Source organism: Furipterus horrens, unplaced genomic scaffold (assembly GCF_987537825.1).
Source record: "Furipterus horrens unplaced genomic scaffold, mFurHor1.1.pri manual_scaffold_13, whole genome shotgun sequence".
Taxonomy (NCBI): Eukaryota; Metazoa; Chordata; class Mammalia; order Chiroptera; family Furipteridae; genus Furipterus; species Furipterus horrens.
In genome coordinates this window covers 36,400,943-36,413,699 of record NW_028327183.1, presented here as the reverse complement: position 1 = coordinate 36,413,699, position 12,757 = coordinate 36,400,943, and the positions used below count along the sequence as shown (strand labels likewise).

The 12,757-nt window shown below is 45.6% G+C and overlaps 1 protein-coding gene across 1 annotated transcript; it reads left to right on the top strand.

Moving 5' to 3' along the window:
• Positions 1-1,249: 1,249 nt before the first annotated feature.
• Positions 1,250-11,805, top strand: PRODH2 (proline dehydrogenase 2). The gene is made up of 10 exons (XM_090259611.1): positions 1,250-1,483; positions 1,559-1,755; positions 1,949-2,087; positions 2,174-2,260; positions 5,851-5,931; positions 6,014-6,169; positions 6,246-6,412; positions 10,044-10,154; positions 10,572-10,657; positions 11,576-11,805. The coding sequence occupies exons 1-10, from the start codon at positions 1,307-1,309 to the stop codon at positions 11,758-11,760; spliced, it is 1,386 nt and encodes a 461-aa protein (XP_090115737.1). The 5' UTR covers positions 1,250-1,306; the 3' UTR covers positions 11,761-11,805.
• Positions 11,806-12,757: the final 952 nt, after the last annotated feature.

Sequence of the window (12,757 nt, the reverse complement as noted above, 5' to 3'; positions counted from 1 at the left end):
CCAACTGGTTGTGTGACTTCAGGGAATTATCTCTACTTCTCAGGGCCTCTGCTTATAACATCTGTGAATGGCAGGTTAATTTTGCCTAGCTCCTGGTGGGTAACCTCTAAGCCCTTGGAATAGCCTGCCCGTTAAGAGTGTCTTGGTTTACCTGGGGGCCTTGTCTGTGCAGTATCAGCTTGCACTCTGGAGAGGGTGGAGACTAAGTTCAGTCATGTGGGAGGTCAGCCATGCCTATGTAACTGATTCCTAATAAAAAGCCCAGACACCAAAGCTCACATTAGCATCACCGGCTGCAGTACTCTTTGTATGTTGTCACACGTTGTTGCTGGGAGAACTGGGTACTATTCACCTGATTCTAGTGGGAAAAGCCAACAAGACTCTTGTGCCTGGCATCTCTTGGACCCTATGCTCCTCTTACCTTTGATATTTTCATCCTGTATCCATTAAGTTTAATAAACCATAACTGTGAGTAAAAACTTCTCTGAGTTCTATGAGTCTCCTTAGTGAATCACTGAACTTGAGGTGGTTTTTTGGATCACTAGACACAAGGGTAATTTTCCCTGCTTCCAAGTTTATTGAATGGAATAATATAGCATGTCCTTTTTGGTGTCTGGCTTCTTTCACTTAACATTACGTGTGTGAGATTTATCCATATGGTTGCTATGTATCAGTAGTTTGTTCTTTTTATTGCTGTATAATATTTAATTGTAAATGGAAATATACCACAATGTATTTCTCCATTCTGTAGTTGATGGAAAGTTGGGTGATTCCCAGTCAGACCTATTGAAAACTGCTGCTATCAACATTCTATACGTATTTCCTGATGCCCATGTTCAAGTTCTCTAGGATGTATACTAAGCGCGAAATGGCTAGGTTACAGGTTACATGTATTTTCAAGTTTATTGAATAACACTGCACTCTTTCCCATTTTAAGACGAAGCGATTACAACAAAAGAGGTCAAGTAACTTTCATAAGATCACAAAGCCACACTGCCTTGAATCCAAAAATCTTTGCACCCAGAATTGGGCTCTCATTTAGCACCCAGTGGCACGTGTGGACACTGAATACTTGTGAGCTATCATGCTGAGGGTATATGGGGGGCTGTTATTCGGGGTTTTCTTTCCTATCTGAGTTATTCTGAACTCTGTCCCCATCAATTAATAATTAACTTTCCTCCAAGAAGCCTGTGATCCTAAAGATTTGCCTTTTCCTGCCTACTGTCTGGTTAATCAGTCACTGCCTCTGGCTTGTAGCTCTGCTGCCTCCAAAGCCTTTACCTGGTGTGGAAGTGGTGAGGGATTCATGATGCTCCGGACCTGCCGGGTGCTCTATTCCCAGGCTGGCCCCCCAGCTGGGGGCTGGCAGCCCCTGAGTTTTGATGGTGAGGTCTTCCACTTCAAGGGCACAGGAGAACTGACGCGGGCATTGCTGGTGCTACGACTGTGTGCCTGGCCCCCTCTGGTCACCCATGGCCTGGCGGTGAGCAGTGACCTTGGGAACTGGCCTAAGGGCTCCCCAAGGTCTGGCTCTGAGCCCTCGCTCCCTGTCACCCAGCTCCAGGCCTGGTCTCAGCGACTCTTGGGCTCCCGGCTCTCTGGTGCTCTTCTCCGAGCATCCATCTACGGGCAGTTTGTGGCTGGTGAGACAGCAGAAGAGGTGAGGGACTGTGTCCAACAGCTCCAGACTCAAAGCCTCCGGCCCCTGCTGGCAGTTCCCACAGAGGAGGAGCCTGACTCAGCTGTCAAGACTGGGTGAGTAGGCACAACCACCTCATGGGCCATCACAGTCCCTACATGCCTAGTCCCTGGCTTGTGATGGGAGGTTATATTAAAAATAAAATTTGAAAGAAAGACTGGACAAATAGGGGCCAGGGCCCAGAGAGGCTGATAGGGTGATAGAAGGGGGTAGGCAGGCTCCAGGACCTGACGCTTGCTGACTGGGCAGTGAGGCCTGGTATGAGGGGAACCTCAGGGCTATGCTGCAGTGTGTGGACCTGTCGCGAAGCCTCCTGGAGACCTCTGCTCCGGCTGGGAACATCCTCATGCAGTTGAAGATGACAGCGCTGACCAGCACTTGGCTCTGTGTAAGAGACCGGCAGGATGCGGGAGAAAGTTGTGGTTGGCTGCCCACCATGTCCCCCTCACCCCCCAACCCACCACCCCATTCCAGAAGGCGCTAACTTCATGGATCAGAAAGCCAGGGGCTTCCTTGGAGCTGAACCCTGAGAGGCTGGCCGAAGCCATGGACTCTGGGGGGGTAAGAATCTCAGGCTGGGGGTTAAATAAATGGTTGGTGGGGAATTTGGGGAGAGCAGACACCTGCAAGCAGGATGTTCAAATGATTTAACTACCACTACTTTCCAGGCTCAGAACAATCAGAATAAATGTGACTGTAGTTGGAATGGATGGAATATGGGTCATCTGAGGGTTCTAGGAGGTGGGCCTGGGGACTCGGAGCTCTGAAGAGTGATTGAGACAGCAGCTGTTCATCAAGTAGAAAAAAGTATATTGATATTTTATCAATCCACTTAGCTATGCCAGTGTGTGCTGGAAGTTATGATTAGACCAATGGGGTTTGGTTTAATCATTCATTCAGCCATCCGTCTATCCATTTCTTCATTCCTTTTTATTTTCATGTCCTATTTCTACCCTGCCTGCCATTGGCACCCATTCTGTCCTGTATAGTGTATATCTTTGTTATTGTTGTTATGGGAGAAACTCCCAGAAATTCAGTTCTTGCCAACACAGTAAAGAATTACAGATCAGCGAGTCTATTATCATGCAAGTAGGGGGGTTTATTGGTGATCTATTCTCATGGAAGAGATCGGGCCTAGCTAAAATGAGGGTGAAAGGCATAGGCAAAGCAAGTTAAGGTCAGTGAAAGTAAGGGCAGCCAAAGGCTAGGGTGGCAAGCATGCACACTGGGGTGGCCTGAGGCTGGGTGACCAGAGAGTCCTTTGTTCTGAGGACTTATCTAATTGGCAGGATGGGGGTGAAGAAGTTACATGTTGATTGACAAGTAAAGGTGGTGCCGGCTTTCCCAAGGTGTCACGACTATCCAAACTTAGGTATGTGTGGGGGTCAGATAGCCCGAATCCTTCTCTTGCTCCAGGCTTCATTTGTTCATTTTGTTGTAAAACAGATATGTGACAGGAGGCGGTTAATTAAAGTTGTGTAGTTACCCAAAGTTACTTCTGAGCTCTTTCTGTGAGAATTAGAGACTCCCTTATAAAGCAGATAGTGACCAGAGGTAGGCAATTAACCAAGGTTGTTCTTTGAGCCTCTTCCTTTGAGCATTATGGGCCCTTTCCCATTTTCAGGCTTTGGGATGAATACACAGTTTCAAAGGCTTTCTTTCCCAGATAGTGAAGATGATACACAGAATTTCAAGGACTGCCCTCGTCCCTTGTTAACATGGTGTTTCTTGTGATGTTGGAACACCTGGCAATATTATTGGAGCAGGCTCAGGACTGCTGAGTTAGTGGGTGAGACAAGTCTCCCTCCTCCTCCCTGCCTTGATTTGCTATCTACCCTACCTAAAATTATGATTTTGTTTTGCCAAGTATATACTGTTTGGGGGCATATTTTTTCCAAATTTGATTAAGAAAAATTTTAAACATATATAAAAGTTGAAAGAATTTTACAGTGAACACCCATATACCTGCCACTGTTAACATTTAACTATACTTGCTTTAAATCATCTGTCCCACCCTGGCTGGTGTGGCTCAGTGAATTGAGCACCGGTCTGCAAGCTGAAAGGTCTCTGGTTTGATTCCCGGTCAGGGCACATGCTTGGGTTTGCGGACCAGATTGCCAACTGGGGGCATGTGAGAGACAACAGATCGCTGCATCTATTGCACATACATTAATGCTTTTCTCCCTTCCTTTCCTCTCTCTAAAAATAAATAAATACAATCTTAAAAAATATAAGTAAATCATCTATCCCTCTATCCATTGCTCTGTCCATCCATCAATCCATCTTATTTTTTGATGCATTTCAAAGTAAGTTGCTCACATCAGTACACTTCCCCTCAAATGCTTCAGAAAACATCATTAATTGAGCTCAATAATTATTTACAGTACGTTATTTCTTTTCAGGTAAACTTTTCATATAATGAGATGCACAAATTGTAAATGCATGCTTTAAAAAAAAATTTTTTTGTATCCTCACCTGAGGACATGTTTTTATTTCTTTTTAAGAGAGAGGAAGGGGAAGAGAGAAAGAGAAACCAATTGTTTGCCTTCCGTATGCCCCAACTGCGGCTTCCCAACCAGGGCTCAAACCTGCAACCTAGACAGGTTTCCTGACCAGAGATAGAACCCAGAACATTTTGGTTCACAGGACAATGCTACAACCAACTGAGCCACACCAGCCAGAGCTGTAAATGTCCACTTTGATGAACTTGTACAAATACACAAACCTGAGCAATTCAAATACCTATCAAGTTATAGGACATTTCTATCATTGCAAAAGCTCCCTGTGTCCTTCTCCATCAATCTGGGCGATATATTTTAAGATGTACATGAATAGTGTTATGTTATCTATTTCATTGTTTTACATACATTTTCCCCTGAGTTCTCCGACTTTAAGGTCCATCCAAGTGTCTTTGTGAACATCTAATACATTGTTTGCAATTGCTGCTTCTAGTAGTGTGGTTTATCTTTCTTGGGATGGATATCTTGGTGGCCTCCAAGTCTCTACCACCCTAACCAATGCTGTACAGCTGAGTTAGAGATAGTTACGGTTTCCAGTTCCCTAAATGTTTATTGGCCATCTACCATGTTCAGGTGCTATGCTAAGGTGGAGGAGCAATGACAAAGACAAACTCCCTGCCCTCAAGGCACTCACTTGCTAGTTAAGAGACACTTAATAATGAAAACCAAAGCCAATATATAGCAAGCTAAGTATAAATGAGCATTGTAGGGGAAAATAAGACTGCAGAAGGGGCAAGGAAAGTCCTAGATAGGGAGTTGCAAATTTAATCCAGGGGAAAACCTTGTTGAGAACAAAGATCTGGAGGAGAGGTAAGTGGATCTCTGCAGGAAAAGTGTCCCAGGCAGAAGGAACAGCCAGAGCAAAGGCTCTGATGTCAGAAGGTACCTGGCATGTTTAATAGCAGGGAGGCCAGTGTGGTTGGAGGGCAGAGAGCAAGGTGGATAGTGGGAGGCAGTGAGAACAGAGGGGCCAGACAGAGTGGAGCCTAGTGGGCTACAATGAGGCCTTGGCATTTGTTGAAGAAATTGAGGTCCTAAGAGACTAATAGGAGGAAAATATGGCATTTATTATGAGCTAGCCACTGCTCTAAGAATTTTCTATAGGTCAATTCCAAGTCACTTCTCTGTCTGAGCAGTTTCCTCACTGGAAAATGGAGCTTGGAATAACACCTGTCTACCAAGGTCATTATGGAAAGTAAATAAACACAATAGTATATGCAGTCATCTATTATTATAATAACGACAACCTGTATTGAGTGCTTATTATGTGCTGGCACTGTCCTGTTCTTGTTATGTCCAGGCACATCTCATCTATTAACCTATTTTTATCCACATAACTTCATGAAGAAGCTACTATTATCATTTCCATTTTACAGAGGAGAAAACTGAGGCCCAGAAGTTATATGACTTGCTCAAGGCCACAAAGTAACTGGTAGAACCAGGATTCAAACTCAGATTCTGAGCTCTTAACCATTGTATTATACTTCAATAAATTGCATATATGTGATACAGCTACTTCTCAGATCTCTAACAATTTCTAAATATTTTTCCCTTCTTGTGGTTGGGGAGAGGAGACTTAGCCCTTGAAGAAAGTCCTGAGCCGCTCTCACCTTTCCTGCTGCCCTTTCCCAGGACCCCCGGGTCTCCTGCCTCAGCACTGAGCAAAACAGGCATCTCCAGGCCTCTCTGAGCCGCTTGCAGCGCGTGGTACAGGTAATGCCTCCTGCCGTGGCCTGGCTCTGCTGTACCTGCTGGGCACCCCTGGAGCTCTGATCACAGTCTTTCTCACCCTCAGCATGCCCGGGTCCAACATGTGAGGCTCCTGGTGGATGCTGAGTATACCTCTCTGAACCCTGCTCTCTCTCTGCTGGTGGCCACTCTGGCCCTTCGCTGGAACAGCTCCAGGGAGGGCGGACCCTGGGTATGGAACACTTACCAGGCCTATCTGAAGGTACATGGTGCATTCCTGGGGAATTTGGGTTGGGATTTCAGCGCCCTGACCTGAAGTGGCCTGTGCACTCTACCAGGACACACATGAGCGGCTGAGGCAGGATGCTGAGGCTGCAGACAGAGCTGGCCTGGCCTTTGGAGTGAAGTTGGTACGAGGGGCGTATCTGGACAAGGAGAGAGACATGGCCCGGCTCCAAGGGACCAAAGATCCCACTCAGCCTGACTATGAGGCTACCAGTTGGAGGTAGGAGTGGGTCAGGCCAGCCTCTGAGACAAGAAATAATAGCATCTAAACTTTAGAGCTCACTACCCATGATGCTGAGCATCCTGTATGTATCTACATATCATTCCCTCTTCCTGGTCCAGGACTCCACCACATCCCACCTGAACAGCAGCCTCCTCCTTGAGCTGCTTGCTCTCTTCTTTGACCTCTCCTTCCCTGTCTGTTCTCCACATACAGCCAGAGGGAGCCCGATTTATACCTCAATCATATCATGTTCCTCCTCAGTTCAAAACCCTTCCATGGATAGGGAAAGGGAAAATAAATGGGAACAACTATAACAGCATAAACAATAAAATGGTTTTTAAAACTCCACATTATTATTTTTTAAAATCCTTCCATGGATCCCATTGCACCCTCAGTAAACCCTAAATCCTTACAACAACCCACAAGGTCCCACATAATCTGGTCATCATCACTACTCTCACTTTCCCTTCACTCACTGCACTCCTTGATGATCCCCAGGGCCTTTGCACTTCCTATTCCACTGCCTAGAATGTTCTTTCTCCAGACAGCTTCATGACTCAGTCCCCCATCTCCTTAGGTCTTGTGTATTGGTACCTTCTTAGGGGACCTTCCTTGACCTCCTTATCAAAAACTAGAATCCCTCCTCACCTACTCTCTTCCTGGATTAATTTTTTTCCGTAGCACCTATCAACAGCTGAGGTTCTATATAGTCTCATATTAAATTGCTCATTGTTTGTCTCCCCCACTAGTGTGTGGGCCCAGGAGGGCAGGGTTTTCTAATTTGTTCACTGCTGAAATTCGTTCACTGCTTACAGTTGTGCCAGTTGCATGGTGCTGCTCACTCAGTACAGATTTTATGAATGAATAAATAAGCAATTCCAAGTAGTAGGTACTATTATTACCATACCCATTGCACAGAGGCTAAAACTGAGGCACTGAGAAATGGAGTCCCTTATCCAAGGTCACATAGCTAGGAAGTGGCAGGGCCAAGATTTGAACGCAGGCATACTGGCTATAGAACCCACATTCTTACTCACAATAAATCACCCCATGCTAGGGCAAGATGTGTGTGAGCTTGAATATCCACCTCATGGCTCTGGAAAGAAGGAATTTATTTTTTCAACACAGACTTGCCAACCACCTGATTTAGATCAAAATCTGTTTTGGAGCCTGGTCACAATAGCAACCAAGGTTGCCCTAGGTCCTGTCCTCATGGAGTTTTCAAAATCTGACTCTATTTCACAGTGGATCATGGAGAGGTTTGTACAGCTACAGGGACTTACCCGAACTATCAGGGCAAGTGGCCAAGCCATGGTTGGAACCTGAGGTTGCATCCAAGGCCAGTGACAGTCTCTGGGCAAGTACCATATAAATCACATGCCATAAAATTCACCATTTAAAAGTGTACAATGAACTCAGTAGATTTTAGTGTATTCACAAGGTTGTGCAACCACCACCACTATCTAATTCCAGAACATTTTCATCACTTTAAAAAGAAATCCCATATCCACTCATTAGAAGTCACTCCCCATTCCCTTTTCCTCTCAACCTCTGGTAACCACTAATCTTTTTGTCCCTATTCTGGACATTTCATATAAATGAAACCATGCAATATGTGGCCTTTGTATCTGGCTTATTTCACACAGCATGTTTTCAGGGTTCAACCATGTTGTAGTATGTATCTGTGCTTCATTCTTTTTTGTGACTAAGTAATATTCTATTATACGGATGGACCACATTTCATTTATCCATTAATCAGTTGGTGGACATTTGAATTGTTTACATTTTTTGGCTGTTGTGAATAGTGCTGCTGTGAACATTCATGTACACATTTTTGTATAAATGTACATTTTCAATTTTCCTGAAAGTTCAGTTATCTGGGAGTGGGATTGTTGGGTCACATGGTAACTCCATGTTTAAACTTTTGAGGAACTGCCAGATGGTGTTCCACCATCCCACACCATTTTACATTCATACCAAGACTATATGAGGGTTCCAAGTTCTGCACATCCTCCCTGGTATGGTAGCATTCATGTTTTAATATAGATTCTGAGGGAATAATAAATTCACATTATTAAAAAATTAATATGATATGAAAATGAATGCACTGACATATCTCATTTTGACCCAAATACTTATCTAATCATGGAGTCTCCCTGGCCCCCACAGGTAACCCCTTTTGTTAGTTTCTTATATGTGCCTCCTAAATTCCTCTATGCATACAGAGGCAAACACAAAGGTTTTTGTACATGCAAAAGTCATCATGTCTACATACTGCTCCTTACTTTTCCACTCAACTTCATATCTTAAAGGCGAAATAGTCTAGTGATGAGCCCAGGCCTTGGAGCATCAGACAGCCTGGGTTCAAATCCCAACTTGGCCATATCTAGCTGTGTGACCTTGGGACAAGAGACCTAATCTCTTTCAGCTTCAATCTCTGCTTCTGTAAAATAGGGATAATGAGAACATCTGCCTCACGGAGTAGATTTGAGAATGAGATAAGTGAATATATGTGTGTCAGGCAGCGTAAAGGAGATTAAGTGAAGGGGCTAAATTAATGGAGTGTATGCCCTGACTGGTGGATTTGAGTGCTGGCCTGTGAACCGAAGGGTTGCAGGTTCGATTCCCAGTCAGGGCACATGTCTGTGTTGCAGTCCAGGTGCCCATCTGGGGGTGTGTGAGAGGCAAGTAATTGATGTTTCTCTCCCTCTCTTTCTCCCTTCCTTCCCCTCTCTCTAAAAATAAATAAATAAAATCATTAAAAAATAATATTTAAAAAAATTAATGGAGTGTGGGCAAGGTCTGAAGAACCCACGGAATGTTGAGGCACTCAGCAACCCACAAAAGTGGGAAGTGGTTATGACCCTTGTGCTATAAGTGAGGAAGAAGGGCCATACTGAAGAGGGTGTGGCCACACATAGGGTGGGCCAGAAGAGGGGGCTAAGGGACAAACACTCGAGCTCTCTTTTCTTCCACCTTCTAATCTCCTGCCCATGACTCTCTAGGTGATGCAGGATGTAAAAGTTATCTTCCTAAGGGCAGAGAAGAGCAAAGAACAGGTATGGAGGGCAATGGAAAATAACCAATGTGGCATGTGAAGGCCGTAGTGTGGCACCTGGCCTATAGCAGCTCAGAAAGCATTTTTCTGTCTTTTTATCTTTCTAGGTCAGTACCAAGAGTCTCCTTGTTCTTTATACAGCTGCATGGCACTCCTGTCTTCTCTATGCACCATCATTCATCTACCAGTCCCCTGCTTATGGACATTTGGGTTGTTGTTATTCACGTTCTGTAGATAATGCTGCAGTGCATGACCTTGAGAAAATGTCATCTTGTGTGTGTGAGGTGGCCCTTTCTTGTGAGACTGCCATTGTGCCAAAGGCTTTTTGTACACCTTCATCTCATTCCATCTCACAGCATCACTGTTAGGTGAACTCTCACCATTACAAGAGAGGGAAGATGTTCAGAGAAGGGATGTCTCTTGCAGCTGGTCCAGGTGGAAGTGGGGTATTTTATGACTCCAGAGTCCATGTCCGTAGGCACCCCATGTCCCAAGGACAGATATGCCCAGTCCTTGAGGGCTGACCTTCACTCACCTGGTACCATAGCTGAATGAAGCATCTCTCTTCAGTTACAGACGCTGTCTGGAGCTGATGCTAACCCATGTGTCCCACCGTGGCCCCATGTGCCACCTCATGGTGGCGTCCCACAATGAGGAATCTGTTCACCAGGCAACCAAACGGTATGAGGTTTGTCCCTCCCTTCCCCTCCCTAGTTTATGTGCTAGGGATTGGTAGAGGGTGGTGGATGTGGAACAAGGGAAGAAGCAGTGTGGGGACTGTAGGTTCAGAGGAATTCTGTGGAGAACAATTAAAAACATTAAACCCCTGCTACACCTATAGGTCTTATAGTTCCCAGTTGAACAAGGCATCACCCCTTATTTGCTAGGGCATGGGGAAGTCCTAATGTTCTGGGGAAGGAATTGGGATTCACTGGGGAGCCTTCAGGGGCCTTAGAGCAGTGGCTTTTTTTTTTTTCCATTCAGTTTAGAACTATTTCAATGTTTAAATAATTAGAATAGCCATGTGGGTGCCTAATGGCTGACTTTCAGCTCTGGATCTAGGCACTGTCTGGATTGATGATGTGACCTTTTCTGTAGTATGTGGGAGCTGGGGATTCCTCTGGATGGACCTGTCTGTTTTGGACAACTTCTGGGGATGTGTGACCATGTCTCCCTGGCATTGGGTATGTACATGACCTGTTCCCCACTGCCACCACTATGCCCTGCCCTGCCCTGCTCCAGGCCTCATTCCTTCTCAGCCAGGTCCCTTCTCCCATTTTCAGCCAATGCCTGACTATGCTCCTATCTAGAGCCTGCAGATGGTCTAGTTGCTTCCAATGTCTAAAGCCTTGCAGGCCTTCTCTCTGTGCCTGCTCTCTGTTGTGTTGCTGGTTCTTGATCGTTGTATCTTGTTTTCTATGTGCTTTGTTGTATTTATCATGTTGCTCCTCATGGATGGACCTGAAGATTTATATTTTTCTCTGCCAGATGTTAAGGGGTACAAAACCCTTGTACCCTAAATTCATAGCTTGAGTTTTCCTAAGACATCCTAGATATGCAAATTTGGGCTGCAAATATGCAAGGGGACTAATACTGGGCCACAATCTCTCAGAGATGGATTTCTCTATTTTCTTCCCTGCTCTGTTGATAGTCAAGGCCATCCCCTGGGAGTGGAGGGAACTCTTACTCTGAAGGTGTACATTTTTGGGTTCCAGCTTAATGTGAGGAAGTTCTCCTTTATACCTCTCACCCTGTTCAGACTTTAAGCCTCAATTTCTATATCTCCTTGACTCTGTGAAATCATCAAATAGCAGCTCAATTTTGTCTTCAGGGTAGAAGTGCATCCTGTACATCCTTTCCCTCTCTGGTTCTCACTTTCTCTTAATTCTTGGATTAGTAAATTCCTTATTCTCTTTGCAACATTTTAATAATATTAAGATTTTTAAAATGTTTACTCCATAAGTTTTCATTTTTAATTGGGAAATTTTGTCTAACTCATCTATCTGTCATGTTCTCAGAACTAGAACTCTTTGTTCTGAATGGGGTCTAGGGGAGCCTCTCTCCAAACATGAGCCCACACCTTGCCAACACTCTCCCTGCAGGGCAGGCTGGCTATGCCGTGTATAAGTCCATCCCTTATGGCTCCCTGGAGGAGGTGATCCCCTACCTGCTTCGGAGGGCCCAGGAGAACCAGAGTGTGCTGCAGGGTGCCCGCAGGGAATGGGAGTTGCTCAGTCAAGAACTTCAGCGGAGGCTGCTGGGGCGGAGCTTGAGGGTACCTCATTAGCACCACCAGGGGTTATGTGGTCAATAAAAGTCCTGAGCTACTGCCCATGCTGCTGCCTTGCCTCCTTGGAGAAGGGCTAATCTTGACCTCAGCCAGCCCAGCTAAGGTGCTCTGCAGCTCAGGGGAGACCTTTAGATAAACCTAGAGCAGCACAGGCATTGAGCAAAGACTAATGAAACCTCCCCTACCCTGAAACAGTCTACCCTGCAATGGGCCTTGGGTCAGCTCTACTCAGTCCGTCAATGAGTGAAGCAGGAACTTTCTTGACTTCAGTGGATGCCCAGATGAAGAGCAGACCTGAGCCACTAAAGTCAAGAGGCTGGGCTAAGGCTACACGTGCAGGGAGGCACAGAGGGAAGAGGCAACCCACTTTCTCATTTAATAAATATTTTCTGAGGCCCCTTCTGAGCTAGACTCTGAGGTGAGCAATGCTGGGGACACAACAGTGCCAAAGACAATCCCAGGCCCAGCCTCACAGTGCTCTAAGTGCAGTAGGAGTAGAAAGACCCATTTCCAGACAGTGACAGACCAAAGTGGTGAGGCTGTGATGGGGGAAGCCCACACAGAGCATCAGGGTGATGTTGAAGAAAGCAGGAGGATGTAGAAGGCCAGAGGAGACACCTGGTGATCAAGAGAGCTTCCCAGAATATTCATAAAAACAACTAAGTAAATATTGAGAAAACATTCAAAGGTAATGGCACATGTATAAACAGAGAATTGTGAAACAGACTGGGGAGTGGATAGACAAGGAGAGAGTATGGGCAGGGCCAGATGATACAGTCTTAGATGCCAGGCTACAGGGCTTGCACCTGGTCCCAAAGGCACTGGGGAGTCAGGAGGATTTCAAGCAGGGGAGGGACAGAGTCAGGTTTGGCTTTAAGAAGATCCCCATGGCGGCTATGTGGTGAGTGGACCAAAGTGGGGACACAGGCTGGGAGCACCGAGGAACCTGGAGTAGGAAATCCCTCCAGGGTGAGGTTGTGGGGAAGGGAGGAGG

Coding starts and splice junctions, on each gene's coding strand:
- PRODH2 (XM_090259611.1), top strand. CDS start 1,307: ATGATGCTCCGGACCTGCCGGGTGCTCTATTCCCAGGCTGGCCCCCCA. Junction 5,932..6,013: donor GCTTGCAGCGCGTGGTACAG/GTAATGCCTCCT, acceptor TCTCACCCTCAG/CATGCCCGGGTCCAACATGT. Junction 6,413..10,043: donor TATGAGGCTACCAGTTGGAG/GTAGGAGTGGGT, acceptor ATCTCTCTTCAG/TTACAGACGCTGTCTGGAGC.